The 23,628-nt window shown below is 45.7% G+C and overlaps 1 protein-coding gene across 3 annotated transcripts in view; it reads right to left on the reverse strand.

The window, feature by feature from the left end:
- The window catches only part of si:dkey-205h13.2, a 367,663-nt gene that overhangs the window by 277,508 nt on the left and 66,527 nt on the right, over window positions 1–23,628 (reverse strand). For all 3 annotated transcript variants that reach the window (XM_038773572.1, XM_038773573.1, XM_038773571.1), the window contains exons 7-8: window positions 4,033–4,207; window positions 3,633–3,730 (exon numbers count right to left, since the gene is read on the reverse strand). In XM_038773572.1, the coding sequence (XP_038629500.1) occupies window positions 3,633–3,730; window positions 4,033–4,207 (273 nt within the window). The remainder of the gene's footprint in view (window positions 1–3,632; window positions 3,731–4,032; window positions 4,208–23,628) is intronic.

The raw sequence follows: 23,628 nt of genomic DNA on the forward strand, positions 1-23,628 counted from the left end.
GTGAAGAAATGTCTCTTTATCTCTGTCCGAAATGGTTTACCCTGAATCATAAATACATTACATAGTGGGTAAGATGAAGCTGCAAAATGGTGCATATGACAGGACAGATTAAGTGAGAATCAGACTGAGTACAGAATTTTTTAAAAATTTGTTCATGGAACGTGGGTGTCGCAGACTGGGCAAGCATTTATTTCCCATGCCTAATTGCCCTTGAGGGGACAGTTAAGAATCAACCACGTTGCTGTGGATTTGGAGTCAAAGTGGGCTAGAACAGGTAAGGATGGCAGATTTCCTTCCCTAAAGGACATCACTGAACCAGATGGATTTTACAATAATCATCAGTGGTTTTATGGTCATCATTAGACTTTTAATTCCTTTTAAATTAAAATTTCACCATCTGCAGTGGCGGGATTTGAACCTGGGCACCCTGGATCTCTGGTTTACTAGTCTAGTGACATCCACTACATCACTACCTTCCCCAAGAAATGAAAAAGGAAAAATGAGAGAGTATGAGTAAAGAGTGGCAGCTAGAAGGCTTGACAGCTTCCAAAGCAACTGGGAAGAAGTGAAATGGGCCTGTATCTAGACTTCTTTGGTACTCGCTGTTTTCCTTGTCTGCACCCGAATGGTCCAGGGTTGGTGGACTGACTCAATTCTGATCCCACGTCCACAGCGCAAAAAATTGGATGTGACGGCACCCACAGTTCTGCTGTGTTGGCAAATATCCCAACTTGAGCTTCCGCCACAATAGTGAAAATCAAGTCCATGGAGTACAAAAACAAGAAAGTAATGATGAATCTTGATAAATTATTAGAATGATGGCAATTGCAGTAACACATTCAATTTGTGGCACTCCACTTTATGAAGAATGTGCAGGTGTTAGAGTGACGACAAAAAAGATTAATGAAAATGGTTCAAGGGATGAGGGACTTTGGAAAACTCAATAGATTGGTGAATCTGGGGTTGATCTCCTTAGAGAAGATAAGATTAGGTGGAGACTTGATTTTTCGAATGCAAAACAGTTTTTAGTGGTGTTCCACAGGGCTCAGTGTTGTATAAATGATTTAGACATAAATGTGGGAGGCATGATTGGGAAATTTGCAGATGACACAGAAATAGATCATATAGTTGATAGTGAAGAGGATTGATGCTGATCCTGGAATATAAATAAATGGTTTGACTGAGTGAGCAGAGAGTTGGCAAATGAAATTCAAACTGGCAAAGTGTGGGGTAATGCATTTGGAGAAGGCAAACAAAGCAAGGGAATACTGAGAGAGTATCCTTGGAAAGAGGAAGCCCCGCATTGCATTTTTTTCAACTAAAAAAAGCTTGGGAGGTAGCCATTGATTGATTTTTATTGTCACATGTACCGAAGTACAGTGAAAAGTATTTTTCTGCGGCCAAGGGAACGTATACAGTACGTACGTAGCAGACAAAAGAATAATCGACAGAGTACATTGACAATTAGTACATTGACAAATAGTGATTCATTACAGTGCGAGCAAGGGTCAAACATGAGTACGAGCAGTATAGGGCATCGTGAATAGTGTTCTTACAGGGAACAGATAAGTCCAAGGGAGAGTTGTTGAGGAGTCTTGAGATGTGGGCGAGAAGCTTTCCTATGTCTGGATGTGCAGGTCTTCAGACTTCTGTATCTTCTGTCTGATGGGTCAGGAAGAGGGAAAAGCCTGGGTGTGAGGGGTCTCTGACAATGCTGTCTACCGTCCCAAGGTAACAGGAGGTATAGACAGAATCAATGGGACGGTAGCAAGCTTGTGTGATGCATTGGGCTGAGTTCACCACACTCTGCAGTTTCTTGCGATCTTGGACCGAGCAGTTGCCATACAAAGCTGTGATGCAGCTGGATAGGATGTTCTCTATGGCACATCTGTAGAAGTTTGTGAGAGTCAATGCAGACATGCCGATAGTCCTTTGCTTCCGTAGGAAGTCAAGATGTTGTTGGGCTTTCTTGACTGTTGCATCAACGTGAGTGGACCAGGACAGACTGTTGGTAATGGTGACCCCCAGGAACTTAAAGCTATCGACCATCTCCACTTCGGAGCCATTAATGTAGATGGGTGTGTGCCGTGCTACGCTTCCTGAAGTCAATGATCAGTTCCTTGGTCTATCCAACATTTAGAGAGGAGTTGTTTTCGGTACACCATGCAACCAAGTGATCTATCTCCCTTCTGTAGTCTGATTCAACATTGTTTGAGATACGACCCACCACAGCTATATCATCCGCAAACTTATAGATCGATTAGAGTTAAATCTTGCTACACAGTCATATGTGTAATGGGAGTACAGTAGAGGACTGAGCACATAGTCTTGCAGGGCCCCGGTGTTGAGGGCTATTGTGGAGAAGGTGCTGTTACCTATCCTGACAGATTGTGGTCTGTTGATGAGGAAGTCAAGGATCCAGCTGCACAGGGAGGGGTCAAGCCCAAGATTGCAGTGTTTGGTTATTAGTCTTGTCGGGATAATGGTGTTGAAGGCAGAGCTGCAGTCTGTGAATAGCAGTGTGTTGTAGATGTACTTGTTGTCAAGGTGTTTAAGCGTTGATTATAGGGCCAGAGAGATAGCATCTGCTATGCATCGGTTGCGGCGATAGGCGAACTGCAATGGATCAAGACCATCTGGGAGGCTGGCATTGATCCGTCTCATGACTAGCCACTCGAAGCATTTCATGATAACAGACTTCAGGGCCACCGGTTGGTAGTCGTTGTGCACGTTACCTTGTTCTTCTTCAGTACTGGTATCATGGTGGTCTTCTTAAAGGAGGTGGGGACCTCGGAGCGGAGAAATGTGGTGTTACACTCGGCAGCTGGTCTGCGCAAGCTTTGAGTGCTCGCCCAAGGACTCCGTAGGGGCCCATTACTTTCTGCAGGTTCACTTTTAATTCCCTGATTCATTCCCATGGAAATGCCTTGACCAATCAGAACTGACCTGCCTGGTTTGAATTTGAGCAAAAGCTTGGCAGTTAACTGTTGCCAGCTGCACTCTCCATGACAACGCCTCTACCAATTTGAGTTCACTTGCCAACCAATCAGCACTCCCTGATAATGCAGTGTAAATGGTTGTTACTGTTGGTAATCATGCGGTTTATCCTGATGAGTGAAAGGCGTAACTGCCTTCTTTGGTGAAGTTTAATTGGACCCTGATGGTGTAAATTCTTATTTCAATCCTGAAGGAAAATGTTCTGCTTGCAAATGTGGTTAGAAACTGTGAATGTAGGGTCCGAATGCCTAAAGATTCTCTGGGTCAGTTTTCAATGTGCATGTTCCTTACATTCTTTAATGTTTGATGCTGCACTGGCACAGATCAATTCTAGCCAAAGACAAAAGGCTGGACTGTCCGCTGGCGGTTTGCTCTGTTTTGCCGGCAGCCCGGAGGTTTCCTAATGGTGTGTGGCTGCCCCACAATGGGAAACCCCACTGACCTGCTGACGGAATGGAGCATCCCGCCGGCGTGCTGAACCAGAAATCTGGCGTGACAGGATGATGAATCTAGCCCAAAATGTATTGCATTCTTATTTAAACAGAGAACTAAACTAGCATTGAATGCAGAGCCCTTATTTCCGAAGTGGGCATGTGAAGTTCAATAAATTAATTTTTACCAAGTCCAATACTTACAAAAGGATTGCGGACAAGTAAATCGTATTCTGTAATCTTCACAGTTCCCATCCTTTTGCTCTGAATTCACACAAGCAAATCCACTGGAAATGCTGCACCTGTTTAATAGATAAGAAAATAAAGATTTGCTTTTTACAACCACTAAATGTTTCAAAGTGCCAATGAAGTACTTTTTTGAGGTGTTCTCACTGTTGTGATGCAGGAGATGGAGGGCGACATTTTCCAGCCTGGACATTTGGTGTGGGCTGCATCACAGTCGAATGTTTTCATTACTCTTGTGACCGTGCCCCCCAGTGTCACGGTTGGAAAATCCTGCCCATAATGTCGTGTGTAAAACAATTCACAATCTTTGAAATAAAATGTGACAACGGAATATATATTGAGAGGAATCTTTATTTACTCCGGAATGTTGTCTCCAGAGCTTGATGCTGGAACCCCAGATGTTGTTTCCACTTCACAGGCAGCTGGGCTGCTGCAGATCTGATCAGGATATTGTTTTCGGAGATTCACAAGGTCTTCATAATCTCCATTGTCTGACGGGTCATCGCGGTCAAACCACTGGGTTTTACAATCACCTGGTGAAAGGATCAAATAAAAAACAAAATGTAAGGAAAACCCATAATGAACAACTAATAAGTAGGTAACTGGGCCCCTTTTATTGGCTGTACCTGAACAGGCTGTTCCTGATGAAATTGGAAAATAAATCTATATCAAATTGGAAAAAAGAACAAAGTCGACTGATCGGCTCTGTGAAAGGAATCTTGAACTCAAGATATTTAACCCTGATGAATCCCATTACTGAGCTAACAGGGAGATATTGGGCGAGTCAAATTTCATAGAATTTACAGTGCACAAGGAGGCCATTCAGCCTATCGAGTCTGCACCGGCCCTTGGAAAGAGCACCCTACTTAAGACCCACGCCTCCACCCTATCCCCTTTATCCCAGTAATCCAACCCAAGGGCAATTTAGAATGGCCAATCCACCTGACCTGCACAACTTTGGTCTATGGGAGGAAACTGGAGCACCCGGAGGAAACCCATGTACACACATAGACAGTGACCCAAGCCGGGAATTGAACCTGGGACCCTGAAGCTATGAAGCAACTGTGCTAACTACTATGCTACTGTGCTGCATAGAACTGAATGTCAAGACGATTTTTACCTTGGATAATTTTATATGAAATTGATAGCTATGTGTAATTCTACAACAAAGCTCTCAGGTCAGGTTGTTTCTGAAAAATGTGGTCACTGCATTTTTGCTTAAATACAAGAATGCTTTATGCTGGATTCTTCCTTTTGATATTCCCCAACTACAATTAATGAGCTAATAATAATGGTAGAATTGCTGGGTTACCAAACACTGACATCAAGGAGTTGTCACAAATACTTTATTCAGTAGTTGAGCAGCTACTTCATGCTTGTACTCTGCCTGTGCTCTTGGAGAACTTGCGTGCCCCAGTCACACCCCTCTTTGTAGGCACATCATCACATGATCATGTAGTGATCTGCACATCTGCATTTATACAAGGGGTTAATGTAAATACACTACAACAAAGTAATCACTAGAGGGAGCACTAGAGAGGTATAAAATAGACAGACAGGATCCAGGATCTCACTCTTCACAGGAACGGCAGCTAGTGACCAGACACAGACAGACAGCTCAGATGTAACAACTAGTATAAGCTCTGGAGAGAGAATGAACTTACTCAATAAAGCATTTGCTTCAACTGGAAGATTATGAGCTTCATTCAGGCATAAGAAATAATATAGATAACTTGGTGTGTCAGTGAAGGCAACGGATTTGACGTCTATTTGGACTTCAGACAGGCTTTTGATAAGGTCACAAAAGGGAGACAGATGGTGATGGTAAGAGTCAATGGGATCCAAGGAAATATGGCAAAGTGGATCCAGAATTGGCTGATTGGCAGGAAGCAGAGGGAAATGGTCGAGGGGTGTTTTTCTGAGTGGAAGAGGTCTTTGCATGCTATCATTTTTGGGGCCAAGTGATATAAAGCATTCCCTTCTGCACCAGTTTGAATGGGCCCCAATGTAATGCTGTCCCAGGGAGCAATGGGCAGCACTCACGTTGCGCCCATGCCAGCAACCAGGTTCACCTGGGGAAGCCAATGATCCCATCAGCAGACTAAATTCCAAAGGAAGCTTCATGGGAAGAGTCCACACAAGGAATCATAGTCAAAATCCCGAAGCCGAAAGGAGCAATGTAAATCTGCCAAAGGTTTTATTGCAGTAGGGTCCACTCTCCGAATCTTCCAACTCCACATTGAGGGCCTATTGGTAGCCATGCGAAGCCTCAACAAATCCTTGCTGCTCAACACTCCATTGATATAATTTGCATGCAAGAAATCCACATTGGAACAGAGGAAGCAGGCCGTTGTTCCATCTAAGGCTACGATGGTAGCCTTCTGTGCTACCACCCTCATGCCAAACAGGGTTGTACCACCTATGCTCGGACCGACATTGCTCAAACAATCCATCTGGTAATGACAACTTTCTCTGACATTCTAGCAGTTGGTGGATTCCACATAGCTGATATCCACAATCCCCCAATTACCAGCTTGGAGGAGCAAGTCTTGCCCTTTAACAGTCATCAGTCAGACTGGAGATACCGGGTACTGGACTGGGATGGTGATGCGCTTGCAGAGTGGGCATTCAGAAATGATGTTACACTTGCACAACCCCAAACAGTGAGGAACATTCCATTCAACACTCAAAGGGAGGTGGTGCTGCAGCGGTTATGTCGCTGGACTAGCAATCCAGAGACCCAGGGTATTGATCTGGGTACCTGGGTTCGAATCTCACAACTCAAAATCCTGGAACTCTCTCCCTAACAGCATAGAGGGTGTACCTACACATCAGGGACTTAGCGGGTCAAGAAAGAAGCTCACCACCACCAGGGATGAGCAACAAATGCTGACCTAGCCAGCGATGCTCAAATCGGGTAAATGAAAAATTCACGCAGCGGGCATAGGGATTAGCCCCTCTCCCCCCCCCCCCCCCTCTCACCCTGACCTGTGCTGGATCAATTCTCTTAATGGGACTCACCACCGTGCATAGAGCCTTAGATGACTTCCCGTGCAGCCAACACCATCCTTCACTTTTCCATATAGGATTACGTTTTCCAGTAATCAACAGCCCCAAGAAGTTGTGATGGAACCTCTGGAAAGCCAACTGGACAATATACAGTGAAGCCTCGAACACAGCATGTCAACAATCCCACTACGAATCATCACCGTTGACAAAGCATATAACCATCCCTGTGGTGCCATCTACAAAGCAACCTGCACGACAATTCCCAGAGGCTACCAACCCATCTATATCCCATGGTTAAATGAAGTGTGCTGCCCTCCTAAACGCAAATGAAGCATCGGGACCGAGAGGTAGGGGACCATCTGATCGAGACCCTCAATCCGCGCACCGCAGCAAGTGGGAGGGAGCTAAACTTCACAAACTCCAGCAGGAAGTGCTGGAGTCTAATCTGGCAGCATGGAGCAGCCAAAAGCCGCCTACTCAAAAACGTCCCTCAGTTACTCCCAACCATGCCTCCAGCCATCTGCTTGTCACAGCCAAGGAGCCCTGGACAAAAACACCAAAATAAACATCCAGAGTGAATAAAGACAACACCATAAGCAATGCAGAGAAGATATAAGCCCTGCCCCCTTTGAGGTTGCAGAACCAAAGAGGGGTCTACAGTTCTTGAAGTGCGGCAAAGCAACAGGATATGGCAATATTATACCAGAATTTATGAACCACCTGCGGCTCCAGGCTCTTGCCTGACTGACCTGGTTTTACACGATGGTCATAAATTCCAACATTATTCCAAAGAAATGGCAGACAGCAAAAAGTTATCGCCATGCCAAAGCCCAGAAAAGGCTCCATACTTGCAGCTAAGCTACCATCCAATCTATTTCCTGTCGATCTGATATAAAATCCTTGAACGCACATGTCCTTGGTGTCGACCAAGATGGTTTCTGCAATGACCACAGCACAGAGGAACACGTACTAGCCCTTACCACCTACATTGGAAATTACTTTCAATGCTGTGTTACTCCACCTCACAGCTGCCCACGACACTGTTTGGCACACTGGCCTCCTCCTGAAGCTATTACGGGCTCTCCCCGGGCAACTAAAAGCATCGGAACACTGTTGAACAATCGAAGGTTCAGAGTTCACATTGGATAGGCAAAATGTTAATGGAAAAGACGAACCAGCGGACTTCCGCAAGGCTCAGTACTGGCTCCAATCCTGTTTAACTTATACACAAATGATCTTCCAATGACTACCTCTTGAAAATTCATGCATGCCAACGACATCAGTCTTACACCTCAAGCCCCCGGCTTCGACACCTTTGATCAAAACCTAAACGAGGACTTGTCACAACTTGATCAATATTCCAACACGTGACTCAAGCCAAGCCCTGCAAAGCAGTATCCAGCTTATTCCATCTTCATAATGCAAAATCCAATAAAGAGCTTAGCATCCAAATGAATAGCTCCAAGTTAGAGCAGCACGCAACTCCAACATACCTTAGAGTGACCTTAGATAGGACCCTGAATTATGGGAACACACATGCTTGACTGATTGGAATATACTTAATGCTTGCTAATGCACTTACATCTCTTTGAAGTGGTCATTGTTTACAAACATTGGGGTTTCACCACAGAATGAGAATTCAGATTGCCCAATTAGCCTAACAAGGATGTCTTTTGGGACTTGTGGGAGGAAACTGGAACATCGGGAGGAAACCCACACAGACACTGGGAGAACATGCAGACTCCGAAGAGACAGTGACCCAAGCTGGGAATCGAACCTGGATCCTGGTGCTGTGAAGCAACTGTTCTAACCACTGAGCTACTGTGCCGCTGCACTGTCAATCACAGAACACTACTCAAAAGCTATGAATGGGTTGCAGATAGTGGATCAATGATAACCAGACACAGGCACAGCTGCTATCCTCCAAAGAATGGACACGTGGAGCTGCAAGGTAAGTATTGCACATATAATGCTTCCAATTGCACCTGTCTGGACTGCTGTCTAGCTTCCAGACAGGGGTCCCTTTTTGGGGGGGTGCGTGGCTCTGTGTGTGGACGGGGTTCCTTTAACCGTGGGAGGTCCCCTATTACAGGGCTCCGTCTACGGCAGCACGGTGGCGCTGTGGTTAGCATTGCTGCCTCACAGCGCTAAGGTCCCAGGTTCGATCCTGGCTCTGGGTCACTGTCCATGTGGAGTTTGCACATTCTCCCCGTGTTTGCGTAGGTTTCGCCCCCACCACCCAAAGATGTGCATGTAAGTGGATTGGCCACGCTAAATTGCCCCTTAATTGTAAAAAATGAATTGGGTACTCTTAAATTTATTTAAGAACATTTAAATTACAGGGCTCCCTCAGAAGGAGGTGTGGGCCCCCTATTACAGGGTTCCCTGGGGGAAGAGGGTAGCATGGGAGGTTCTGGAGGAGGAGGCCTGGGCGGTCAGTGCATTGTTTGGGGGGTGGACCTCAGTTGATCTCTAACAGTTTGGCCCTGGTGTGGTGGACTTCCTGGTGGGCCAAGGGGGCAATGGTCCACCAGGTCAGGTACACGATTGCCAAAAGAAAAAATGATCCATGTCCACGTGATACCCAGCTATGGGGACCGGAGAATCACGGGAGGCCGGAGCAGAGGGAGCCAGGTCCACTAAATAGATGCAAATGGGTTATTAAACCCTATTTGCAGTTATTTACTTTCCGCCCTGCTGGCGTGCATCGTGGACCTCGTTCACATCGGCAGCGGGGGCTCGGAGAATCACGTTTGGATCGGCACTGATTTTCCTTGGACGCCCGATTCTCCGTCCTATTGGGGAACGCATTCCGAACATCCCGGGACGGAGAATCCCACACTAATTATTTTTCTTTAAGAGGACGAATTTGTTAAGAAAGAGTTAATGTTCCCAAGTGCTTAGGTTGGAATTGGTGGTTTATTGTTTCATAGAATACACTTATTGTTTGACAGACCACACTTATTTATTGTTTGATAAGGCTGCACTTAGTTATAGAGGGGATAAAGGTGGTACTTTGGAGTTGGAGGAAAAATGATTGTAGAACACCATTCAGTAAGAGTTGAAGAAGTCAAGATTGCTTTCTTGTTCTTATTACAGCGATACCATTAAAGATTTACAAAGGCAGCCAACCACTTGTCGTGTACAGGCCCCCGAACAATAACCACATTGTAAGGTGGAGCATAAAAGAATAAATAATTGGAGTATGTCAGAAAGATACAGTGATACAGAGGTTTTAATTGACATATAGTCTGGAAAAGTCAGATGGGCAAATCTAGCTGAGATGAAGAGTTCATAAAATGTTTTGGGGATAGTTTCTCAGAACAGAATGTTCTGGTCCCAACCACAGGGCAGTTTATACTAGACCCGGTATTGTGCAATGATATGTGAATGATGAATTACCTCATAGTTAAAATACCCCTCAGTTGCAGTGACTATAATAGAACAGTACAGCACAGAACAGGCCCTTCGGCCCTCGATGTTGTGCCGAGCAATGATCACCCTACTTAAACCCTACTTATGATTGAATTTTACATTCAGTGGAGGAAGAGAGACTTCGGTCAGAGACTTACATTTTAAAACTTAAATAGGGGCAATTATGAGGGCATGAAAACTGAGCTGATTGAAATTGCAAATTAGGTTAAGGGAAAGATCAACACATGCAATGGCATGCATTTGAGGGAATCTTTCAGAATGCACAGAATAGTGGCATTCCAATCAAGTCCAAGATAGTAAGTTCAAGAAACAGATCCGCCATCTCTGGTTGGCTAGAAAGGTTAAAGATAGCAACAAACCTGGGTTGGCACAGTGGTCAGCACTGCTGCCTCACGGGGCCGAGGACCTGGTTCGATCCCCACCCCGGGTCACTGTCCTTGTGGAGTTTGCACATTCCCCCTCTGTCTGTGTGGGTCTCACACCAAAAACCAAAGATGTGCAGGGTAAAAACAAATTACTGTGGATGCTGGGATCTGAAACCAAAGAGAAAATGCTGGAAAATCTCAGCAGGTCTGGCAGCATCTGTAGGGAGATAAAAGAGCTAACGTTTTGAGTCCAGATGACCCTTTGTCAAGCAGGGTAGGTGGATTGGCCACGCTAAATTGCCCCTTAATTGGCAAAAAATGAATTGGGTGCTCTAAATTAATTTTTTTAAAAGGTAGTATCAAACTTAAAGAAAACGCAAATGATTATACAAAGACAGGAGGAAGGCAGACAATTGGACAGAATATAAGGAACAGAAAAGGATAACTAAAAATGTAATAAGGGGAAATTAGAATACATGTGACAGCTACCCAGGAATATAAAAACAGATGCATAGAAACATACATGGAAAATAAAGGCAGGAGGAGGCCATTCGGCCTTTCGAGCCTGCTCAACCATTCATTATCATACCCTGATCCCACCTTTCCCCCAATATCCTTTGAGCCCTTTTGTATCAAAAGCTATATCTAATTATCAAAAGGGAATGAGAGATTTTATAAATATTTAATTGGAATAGTTAACACAGTGAGTGTTGGTCCTATAGAAAATGAGTCTGAGAAATCAATAATGGAAAACAAGGAGATGGCTGCTGAACAGGTATTCTGGATCAGCCTTCACCATAGATGATTCAACAACATCCCAAAAGCAGCTATAAAAAAGGAAATAGATGGGTGGGAGGAACTCAGGAAAATTACAGTCACCGGACAAGTGGTACTGAGTAAACTGTTGCAGCTGCGGGCTGATGAACCAGATCCTGATTGACTTCATCTGAGGGTCTTAAAAGAAACGCAAAGTGAAATAGTTGATGCTTTTCTTTTAATTTTGCCAAACTCCCTAGATTCATGGAAGCTCTCATTAGATTGGGAAATAGCAAATGTAACTTCTTTATTGAAAAAGGCAAGAAACTACAGGTCAATTAGCTTTTATAATCTTAATTAGTGTCACAAGTAGGCTTACATTAATGCTGCAATGAGGTGACTCTGAAAATCCCCTAGTCGCCACACTCCAGTGCCTGTTCAGTACACTGAGGGAGAATTTAGAATATCCAATTCACCTAAAAAGAACGGGTGGGATTCTCCGTTCCCCGATGCCGATATCATAATCGTCGATCGGGCGAAGAATCCCTTTTTATGCCGAAATTGAGGGCAGCGTCTGTTTGATGTAGGTTTTCTATGGTCTGCTCCCTCCGAAATGGCGTCATCGTGTCATGCACGCACGCCATTGGATACGCCTCAGCGCATCACCTGAAGGCCCATTCCGATGCTCCGTCCCCGCGATGGGCCGCATTCCCGACCGCGCAGTTGATGCCCGGTCTCAGCGGTCGGGAACCTTGGTTTGGCTGCTGCGAACTGTGTCTAGCGCCGCCACAGTTGGGTGGCCGGGGGTGCTTCCGTGAGGGCTAGGGGACTGTTGGGAGTAGCCGGGGGAGCACGATCTAGCACGTCCGGTGCCATGTTTTACGGCGCGACCACTGCAGGTTGTCGCCATGCAGCTGCTAGCTCCTCACTGGTTGTAGGATCAGTGAGGGGGCGGCACCGAATATTTTCACAAACAACTCCAAAGATCTGACATAATATCCACTCATGTATATAATGAGGTGCAGACAGGCAGTGATTGACATACAGGACGACCAGTCAGCACACAACACAGTGCAGCTAATCACCAGACAGGACATTACCACTATAAAGCCTGAGGGCACTAGGTTTCCCGCTCTCTCCGGACCCAGCCACTGAGACTCCACGAGCTAGCCAGTGCAAACACCATGTGGTAGCTAGTAAGTCTGGTCAGGCTAGTACAAGGTCTCCAGTCAGTTCAGTATAGTGTTGACGCACAGCTGAATATGTATACTAGTTCTATCATTGAATAAAACCGTGTTGGATTTTCCCCAGTGTTAGAGGTCTGTTTCTAGCTTCACTGAATCAAGTGCAGTCCACATCGAATCAACCTGCCTAACACATCAAGATCCTCCGCACTTAGGCTCAGAAACGGAGAATCCAGCCCCACATGTTTCGGGACTTATGGGACAAAACCAGCGCACCTGGAGGAAACCCACACAGACACGGGGAGAATGTGCAGACTCCGCACAGACAGTGACCCAAACTTGGAATCAAACCCGGGTCCCTGGCGCTGTGAAACAATAGTGCTAGCCAGTATGCTTAACATTTGTCATAGGGTGCTCTTTCAGATGGTCAGTGCAGACCTGATGGGCCGAATGGCCTCTTTCTGCACTGCAGTGGTTCTATGATTCTATCAAAGGTTATTGCCGAAAATAAAAGCTTGTGTTATGGGGGTAACACATTGACATTGATATAAGATCAGCTGGCTGACAGGAAGCAGAGAGCGGGCATACAAGGGTCTTTTAGGTTGGCAGGGTGTAACAAGTGGTGTGCCACAGGAATCAGTGCAGGGACCTTAACTAGTTACAACGTAAATAAATGACTTGGATGGTGGATTGAAGGGATGATGATTGCCAGATTAGCTAATGACACAAACATAGATAGGAAAATAAATTGTGAAGAGGACGTAATGTGGTGACAAAGAGATAAAGGTAGGTTAAATGAATGTGCAAAGATCCAGCAAATGGAGTATAATGTAGGAAATGTGAAACTGTCAGGAAGGATAACATAGGATTTGATTCAGCGGCTTTGTTGCGCTCAACTTGGTGTTGAGACGAGGCCGTCGAATCTCGTGAGAGGCGCTGCCGAGGTGTCAGGGTGGCATTGGCAGTCTGAGCATGGCCCAGTTACAGCGGGCCATAGCTGAGAGCGTTGGCAGCATTGCCCGGGCGCTGACCTACGTGGTGCAGACACTGAGGGAGGTGGCCTAGTCCCAGTGGGGGATGGCGCAGCCCCAGACGGAGATGGTCCACTCCACAGCCATGAGCCTGCAGACCATGGCCAAGGCTGGAGCTGGTCTCCAGGACTGGCAGCGGCAGCTGGTGGGGGAGCCTCAGGGGATGGTCAGAGAGCATCAGGCGATGGCTCCACTCGCACTCCTGTCCACAGAGTAACCCTGGGGCCATCGGGCACCCCGAGCAAGGAGGAAATGACAGGCACTGCGCTGGTGACTCCCGCAGGGGAGGTGCCGTGCACCTTCGGACTCCTGCCCCCGCCGTTCCCCGTCCCCATCTCTGTCCCTGGCGCATCTGGTGGGCAGCGGGATAAACAAGGTGGCACCATGTAAACTGGGTCACCCGAGCATCGGCCGGGCCCATCCAGGCCGGGTCGCTCCAGAAGACGCACGCCAACGAGGACCTTCGTCGCAGGTCCAGAGTCACAGCAGGCTGCCTCCACTCCTGCTGTACCGTCTGGGGTGTTAGTTATTTAGCTGCTGTTGTATAAAAAGTCAAACACCTTTAATTTACTTCGGCAGACTCTGTACAAAACTCTAACATCACATCACTTGACACAAAGGCCACCTGAAGCCCCTTTACATGCCCGTGTCAATTATTGGATACTTAACATAAATGAGACAACTCATTGGAATGTCTCTTAACCCATTACTTAACAGTCTCTCCTTTCTTGGAGAAAAAATAATTAGGTGAAAACAAAATTACAAGAAACTCAAAAACACACACACAATTTACCCCCTTTTGTCATTTTTGGAGGAAAAAAAAGTCACAGAAACAGGCGCCCTTCATTAATAGTATCCAAAAGTTTCTGTGAGCTAGCCTCTCATTTTGTAAAACAGTCTGACAATTGATAGGTACTGTCAACCCATTTAATTTTTGCTATCTCCCCTCTGTCTAACATCTGCTTCAAACTTGCGATGTCTATCCTTAAGCTTTTTTCATTGACTCTTTTGTAGAGTGCACATTTTCCCACAGGGATTTATTGTCAATGTGACATTCAATAGGTACATTACCCAAATCCCCTAATCCCAAAATTTCTGTCAATATCTGAGATATATAAAAGGCCATATCCAGCGCCTCTACAAGGCTTAACATCTCAGCAGCCAACGTGCTTTTGACCACTCTCCTTATTTTCTTTGTTTCCCACACAAGAGGGCAACATTTACCATTGTTCCCCAAAAGGAAAATTGTAAAACCTCCTGCGCTTGAAACCCCATCACATAAATTTGCATAGGACGCATCACTATAAACTATGAGTTTCAAGTGCCTAAGGTCACCTAAAACCGGGAACCTTAAAACGCACTCCTGCATTTTTAGTTTGACCAATGCTTTATTTGCTCTTATTATGTCTTCAACTTTGAGATCATTCATTTTTGTACCCAACTCTCAGACATCAAAGCTCATGTCCGGTCTCCTCTCTCCACCTAACCAATTCAGTTGCCCAATTAAACTTCGCAATTGCTCTTTTTCCATCTTTGAAACCATTGCGTCTTTTTGTGAAACCCGGCCACAACTAATTGCTATTGGGCTGATGCTTTCCAAATAAGATTGCTGATGTAAAGTTGCCCTAACTGAGTCTGTCCGATTTCCAGTCCAATATATTTAAATGCACCGGAAGCCTGACTTCCAACCCTGAATTCTTTCCTCAAACTAGAGAGTACAATAGCTTCGAAATCACTACTCCCACCCCACAAAAAATCATCGACGTGCATCATAAAGGTGCCAGAAAGATTTCCTTTATAGTGCCAGTAAAACATTGCCGGATCTGCTTTCAACTGGCAACATCCTAACTTTAACAAAACTGACCTTACCAAAAAATACCAGACACTAGACGCATCATTCAATGCATATACACATTTATTCAACTTCCAGAATACCCCTTCTGTGTTAGCTGCTTCTTTAGGAGGACGGAGAAAAATGTCTCTCTGGAGCTGATGCCCCTGCAAAAAGGCAGCTTTTATATTTATAGATTTGCATTCCCATGACTTTGTGGCAAATAGAGCCAAGAAGATCTTTAAAGTAACCTTTCCTGCTGTAGGTGAATCTACCCTTAAATCCTGATCTTCTTAGTTTTCTTCAAATCCCCTTGCCACAAGCCTGGCCTTTGCCTTATAAGTCCCATCCAGAAGAACCTTTTCCGTGCAAATCCATCTGTGGGATAGAGCTCTTTGTCCCCGATCCGGTTCTTCTGTGTATACGCCAAATTCACTCCGACTCTTGCTGTTTGGCATCTTTGATAACTTTTTCATCTAATTTATTGGAAGCCACCGAAATCTCACGTGCAAGTGGGCTTCTACTCCTATTTGTATTTGTAGTTTTACTCATGTTCCAAGATCTTGATAAACTACGTCCCCTCTCCCGCCTGGTATCTCGTTCTGTACTGCTACTGCTTGATCTTTCCCTTCCGCTGTGGGATGTTCTTTCAATAGTTCTCAACCTTTTCCTGCAGACCTGTTCACTATCCAACATACTATCTGAACTGGCACTGCGTTTCTGTGTCCTCCATTTTTTAACTTCATGGTCCCAATCCATTGTCTTGAATCCCTCGCCTGAATGCTGTACATTCAACCAATGTTTATACTTTCCAGTGGCCTTCACTGCTCTACTAATAAAAGTTGCATCCTTCCATTGATATAACCCGTCAGGCAAGTGTGTCACTTTTGTACCAACTTTTGGCAGTTGTCCTTTTGGAAAAATGGCATGTTCTAATTCATCAGAAGTGTTGTGTTCCTCCACAGAAACTCTGTCTATATCAGTTAACTGGTCCTCATAGTTATGTACTATGTGCGTACCAGATGACTCTGGTTCCTCCTCATGTCTGTCTGCTCTGTCTAAATTTGAAAATTTGTAATCTGTACCCATTATCCTTGATGAATGTACCCGAACAGTTTGATTGCCATGTTGCAAAATAATTGTTTTTCCATCTATGCCTATGATCTTCCCTGGGCCTTTCCATTCATTATAATTATCTCTCCTATTGTATACCATGTCTCCTTGCTGAAAAAACGGCATCTGATGGCTGTACATTATGTCTTAAAGCTCTGTGAATTCTTTCAGAGACTTCTGCTTCCAAAAAAGCTTTTCTACTGCTCTGCAATGCATTTAAATGCTCAGCAAAAGCAGAGCTAATTGTAGTCCCTTCCAAAGCTGGAGACTGGGCATCTAAGATGGACGGAATTTTAGGATTTCTACCAAACACTAATTGATAGGGACTGTAGCCCCCAACCATCTGCAATGAATTATTTGCATGTACCGCCCATGCTAAAGCTGAATTTAACTTGCAATTTGGTCTATCTGCCAAAAGTTTCCGGAGCACGTCATCTATTACCGCATGCTTTCTTTCACACGCACCATTACTAACTCTTCCAATTCACGCTCAGAAAACACTTTGCTTTGGATGTTACTGTCATAAGGTAGAGAAAGAGCCAATGCCATACCTTATTTTCTCTTTCCCAAGGCAGTTACCTTAGTCCACATAACTACTGCACTTCTCCATTGATCGTACGCTCCCCTTTCAGAAAATAAGGGGGGGTAGTCATATCCGGCCATCTTTATCCTAGGTTCAGCCATATATCTGGGTTTTTTTGTTCTCACTCACTCCTTGGTTTGGTCTGGAAAAGTTCTATCTTTCGACCCTTCACATTTGCACAGCAACCATCCTCTGCTATAATTTGTTAGACATTTAGCTGCTGTTGTATAAAAGGTCAAAGGTACTGCTGCTTTTCCATAAACACCTTTCATTTCCTTCAACAGACTTTGCACAAAACTCTAACATCACATTACCTGACACAAAGGCCACCTGAAGCCCCATTACATATCAGTGTCAATTATTGGATAATTAACACAAATGAGACATCTAATGGAATGTCTCTTAACCCATTACTTAACATGGGGAACCACCTAGTTGTGGTGGTAGGGCCCGTAAAGCCCAAACCAGTTAAGTTGGCACAGGTGTAGTAGGGCACAGTTATAGTCATTGGGCCTAGGGCACAGATCTGTAAATACTTGTTCACACTGGTACAGCCTGCCTCGGTGCTCTGTCTGATGGGTCTGAGGCGTGGGCTTGTCTGGGCTGGCCAGGTTGGGGGGAGGGGGAGTGGGAGGTGAGGGATTGCTGCAGGCCCAGTTGGTAGCCCATGCTCCCACCCCCCGACCGTCCCCACCACCGCTACCCCAGGGATTCGATGCGACCGTGCGATGGAATGGCCAACCCACACGCAGGGTTCTCCTGGGTGGAAAGTGCTACTATGGGCAGGAGTCAGATGTTGTCATACGATGCGAAGCACCAGAGCTCATCGCAGAGAGGGTTGTTACTGCCAACCCAGGGTCCCCACCCCATAGTGCTGCAGTATGTATCATGGAGGTACTGCAGGCAGGGGGGTTGGAGGGGTGGGACATGAGCGGGTATGGTGTCCTTAGCCTGGCCATCACCCCTTCCCTCCTAGGCGGTGAACCTGATGGCAATCAGAGCATCCCATGTGCATCGGCCCGGGCGCACATGTTAATTTGTGAAGTTGAAGTTAAAGTGCCATTATCAGAAACGATTTATGGTCAGATGGTTAAAAAAGAACAAGAACAGGTGGAGGATGAGGCGGGTATTTTTAGTTCAGGAAAATTGATGGAGTTATAACAGAAAGATGTGGAAATAAACTGGATGTATCAGAAAGTATACGCGGAAGAGGAATCTGAGTGTATACCAGAGCGTTATTACCGTAAAAGTGATATCTTGATGAGAAAATGGGGACCGTTACAAAGGCAGGTGGATGAAAAGTGGGCAGAAGTTCATCAAGTGGTATTGCCGGTAGAGTATAGAAAGGAGGTGTTGCGGGTTGTACATGAGATACCAGTGGGAGGTCATTTGGGGATAAGGAAATCTCAAGCTAAAATACAAAAACATTTTTATTGTCCTAGACTACATACAGATGTAATTAAATTTTGTCGATCATGCCACCCATGTCAAGGGATAGGGAAACCTCAAGCAGTGATATAACCAGCGCTCTTAACACCCATTCCAGCATTTGAGGAACCTTTTATAAGCGTCCTAATTGATTGCGTTGGACCGCTTCCTAAAATGAAAAGTGGGAATCAATATCTTTTGACTATAATGGATATGTCGATTAGGTTGCCAGAGGCGATTCCAGTATGTAATCTTGCAGCTAGAAAGATTGTGGAGGAGTTACTTAAATTTTTTTACTAGATATGGATTACCCACAGAAATACAATCGGATCAAGGATCAAATTTTACCTCAAGGCTATTCAAAGAAATTATGGTTAGCTCAGGAATAAAACAATTTAAATCAACTGCATACCATCCAGAATGGCAGGGAGCGTTAGAAAGGTGGCATCAGACATTAAAGACAATGTTGAGGGCTTATTGTCAAGATTATCCAGAGGATTGGGATAAAGGAATTGCATTTGTACTGTTTGCAATTAGGGATGCACCCAAAGAGTCAATCAAATTCAGTCCTTTTGAACTAAATTTTGGTCATGAGATAAGAGTACCGCTTAAATTGATTAAGGAAAAATTGGTGGGTGAGAAATCGGAAATTACACTATTGGATTACGTGTCAAATTTTAGGGAACGATTAAATAGAGCAGCTGAATTGGCTAGACAACATTTAAAAGTTGCACAACATGTGATGAAACGGGTAGCGGACAAGAAATCCAAAGTTCGTAGTTTTGCCAGTGGAGATAAAGTTTTACCATTGTTACCAGTGGTAGGTGAACCATTCACAGCAAGGTTTTGTGGACCTTATCAGATTGAAAGGGAATTAAGTGAGGTGGATTATGTGGTAAGAACGCCAGAGTGAAGGAAAACTCACCGAGTGTGACATGTGAATATGCTTAAAAGATACTTTGAAAAGGGAAGGAGAGAAAAAGGGGAGGTTTTAATGATTCTAACTCAAAGTGACAAACCAAATCCAGATGACTGTGAATTTGACATACCTCAAATTAAATTGGAAAACGAGGATGTTCTGAAAAATTGGGATAAATTGTTGAGTTACCTTCCAGAGGAAAAATGGACTGACCTGAAAGAGTTATTGATATCACATGGGCAAGTTTGTAGAGATAACTTGGGATGTACTAAAATGGCTATACATGATGTAGATGTGGGAAATGCTGTTCCAATCAAACTTCCATATAGACTTAACCCTTTAAAATTAGCACAGGTTAACAAAGAGATTGAGAGTATGCTTACAAATGGCATAATTGAAGTGGGTTGCAGCCAATGGAGCCTACCCATAATGATGGTACCAAAACAGGATGGTACCCAATGGTTGTGTGTGGACTATAGAAAGGTTAATGCAGTTACAAGAACGGACTTTTATCCTATCTCACGTTTGGAGGATTACATTGAGAAAGTGGGACAGTCAGCTTTTATTTTCAAACTGGATTTGCTTGAAGGTTACTGCCAGGTACCTTTATCCGAAAGGGCGAAGGAGATTTCAGCTTTTGTGACTCCAGATTGTATATACCAATTCAAAGTTATGCCATTCGGCATGAAAAACGCCCCAGCTACATTTCAACGGTTGACTAACAAACTTGTTTCAGGATTACCCAATTGTGCTGTACACATAGGCGATCTGGTTATTTTCAGGCAGACATGGAAAGAACATTTGAAGCATGTGATGTAGTTATTCAATCGATTTCAGGAGGCGGAGGAGGTGGTAAACCTAGCCAAAAGTGACTTTTGAAAAGCCCAAGTCACTTCCCTTGACAGTGCAATTGGACATTGTCGAATGGTCCCACGGGATTTGAACCAAAAGTTGTTGGGGAGTTTTCAATACCCTCAAGATGAAGGATAATAATGCGATTTCTTGGCATGAGTGGATTTGAGCGAACATTTGTGCAAACTTTTTGTAGCGTGATTGCTCCACTGATGGACTTGCTGAAGAAACGTCGAGAATTTCAGTGGAAAGCGGAGTTTCAACTGGCATTTGACTGCCTGAAAGATGTGATAACCAATGCTCCTGTGTTGGAGAATTACAAGGGACTCTTATGATCAGATTGAACTAAAGTATCTGACTTTAAAGAGACATGCCGAGCCGTAGAGAAATGGATGGATCCTGCAGAGACCTCCTTGTCCAAAGAGACTGTCAATTGAGGCGGATTCCAGTTGGAGGAAGAAGAACAAAAATGGATGATATTATTGTACCTGTTTGCGTGTGTTGTTTTTTGAAACGAGAAAGTTTATTTACTGTTTGCATTTCTTAAAGGACAGTGAAAAGGTGAAAAATGAAACCATCTTGAAGTTGATGGGTTTTTTTTTCTTGGGGAGAGGTGTCACGAGAATGTCACTTTAAGGAATGTTTGGCTGCAAGTTACTGCAGTGATATCAGAGTGTGGGTGGAGCTGAGCTCTGGCTCTGCTTTTTAGTTTCACTTTGAGAAAAGCTTGGGTGTGTTTGTGTTTTTTTGGTTTTGTTTCAGTGTTGGAGCTGCAGCCAAACAAAGAATGTGTAATGTTTTTCTCTCTGCCATGTAAAGACTATCTCGTGATCATTTGGTAAATTCAGAATGATAACTGTTCTCAGTAGTGAATTTAAACCTGATGTGCTTCTGTTAAAAAGCTTTTTTTATGTCTTATGGCTGTCAAAATGAAAGCTTAAGGATTACTTAGTGTTGTATTCTTTGGGGGTTGTATTTGAATTGATGGTTGCGAAGATGTTCACTGTATGTTCTAAAAAGGTTGACTTGAGTTCAGAGAATAAACATTGTTTTTTAAAGCAAAACACTTTTCGATCTCTGCTGTACCACACCTGTAGAGTGGGCCGTGTGCTCCCCATACCACAATCTATAAAAGCTGTGGGTCAGGTGAACTCCATGATACACTTTGGGCTTCTCTAAACCCTGGCCCATAACACCAACACCGGGCAGCACCAGTGAGTAGACACCAACGCCCATCACCACCACCCAAAGGGAGTATCCAATCCTCAACTCCCCATATGACCCCCAACACCCCCTCCATCCCTACCCCCCTCATCTGTGCTCCCAAGCTCGCTATCATTGCACTCCTTTCCACCACTGTGAACCGCATGTGTGGCTAAGGGTGCCACCACTGAGTCTCCTCAGGAACAGTTCTACCTCAATCGGTCGAAGAGGGCCCAGACTGACAGTAGGGTGCCTCTTTCGAGGTGCGGGCCCTGGAAGTGACTGGTGTGGCCTAAAGAGTGTGGTCACCAATGCGGAGGCTGGAGGATGCTGGAGAGTTGAGGAACCACAGGGTTCCACCCGGGGGACGTGTCAAATGTAAGTAGCGATTGTCATACTGACTGACCCATCCCTCCCACTGACCACATGTCCATTCTGCCGCAGGTCCTCCAACCTACGTAGCCAGCCCATCCCAGGCGGCCCCCTCTCCTGACTCTGAGGAGAACACTTCGAAGGAGAGTTCTGAGGATACAACGGTTCTAGTGGCTGAGCAGCTGTTGCCCCAATCCTCCATCGGTGCAGATACACACACCTTGGTGGGAAATACTCGTAGTCAGGCGTCTAGGGCACAATCTGGTGAGCACCACATTGCTGGTGGAGACAGGAGCTCCCATGTGAGACAGCGGTGGGAGGGTTACAGGATCCCAAGACCCAGCTGGGTCCCAGCCTGATGCTGAGCCTCTGAAAGTGGATTACCCGAAGCTGATGGAGCGGTAGGGAGCGGCCGGGGCATTCAGAGGGAGACGTCAGCTTCTCCAGCAGATCCATATTTGCTTAGAGGAGCCCAGAGGCTACGGGCACATGAGATGATGCTGGCTATGGGTGGCACTGTGGCCAACGCTGCTAGGATGGCGACCGCAGTGGAAAACCTGGCGCACGACATTGGCACCATGAGTGAAAGTGTCCAAGGCGTCGCACAGCCGGTGACGGTCATGCCCGAGGTCGCGACAGAATATCCGCCTCGCTGGGTGGATGTCACCCAGTACCAGGCTGACCTTGATGAGGTTCTGTGGGACATGCCTCACTCTCAGATGAGCATAACTAAGGCACTGTGGAGCTTGTCCCAGACGCAGGTAGGCATGGCTGAGACATTATAGAGCATGTCCCAGTCACTGAGGAACATTTTAAGGGCGTTGATACAATGATGTGGAACATGGGGAACTGCCAAGGCTACCCCTCCATCCCAAGGTGAACCTCAGGGCACTATGGGAACCGACCAGGAGCAAGGGGCACTAAGTGCCAACCTGGACCCGCCCCATGGAGTGCCGATGGTGGGCACCAGCTCCCTCGAGTTCCACCCCTCTGATGAGACCTCATCTCGAAGTCAGCACACGGAATAGGGCAGTTTGGCTGTGCATGTGCCACTGACAAGTGAGTTTGTGCCCTCTGGCCCAAAGTGTCCAGAGGAAGCCCACAAGGGTCATTGAGGGCCACGGGACGAGATAGGCAGCTGGCTACCTCCACCTCAGATGTGCACCCTTGGGAAACACCTAGATGTTCTGGTGGGGCTTGGAGGGCATAGCATGTTGAGGATCAATGTGGGCACCGGAGGAATGGGTGGGTGTTGTGGGGGGCTGTAGGTAGGGGTTGGGAAGGAGTTGGGGGCAACACCAATGGGAATGGTGTATTGTACAGAACATTAACCTCCCTTTTGCACAACCATTATGATGCCTCTGTCACTTTCTTTCGCAATGCGGGCTGATCCCCGGACCCTTTGCCCATCTCTCCAGACATCCCCCCCCCCCCTTGGCACTCACCCACCTTCCAGCTGTGGACATGTCCACGGAGCTGTGACCCATCCCTGGGTGTTCGGATTTTGCTTGTGGTGTTGCCTCCCCCGCAGTGTTCCAGCTCAGTGTCCAGGCATCAAGGTGTGATTGGGCTGCTCGGCAATGACTCCCACATGTTACATTGCCCGCCCAACCACGGCAATCCACTTGGCACGCATGAAATGCTCATTTAACCACGATTGCCAATTCCCTTTCAGCAGTAGCCTTCAGCCACGCAGCCAGAGGCCTCAGCAGTCGGTGGGGTTGTGGGTGATTGGTGGGGCAAACAGGCAAGGGTAAAGTGTTGCCCAGGAATGGGTAAACACGATCCAGGGTTGGAATGGTGCTGGGAGCATTTTACCCCTGGATCCCCCCCCCCCCCCCTAATATTGGTCCATCCGTGTGAAGGGTCACCC

This window comes from Scyliorhinus canicula, chromosome 16 (assembly GCF_902713615.1).
Source record: "Scyliorhinus canicula chromosome 16, sScyCan1.1, whole genome shotgun sequence".
Lineage (NCBI taxonomy): Eukaryota > Metazoa > Chordata > Chondrichthyes > Carcharhiniformes > Scyliorhinidae > Scyliorhinus > Scyliorhinus canicula.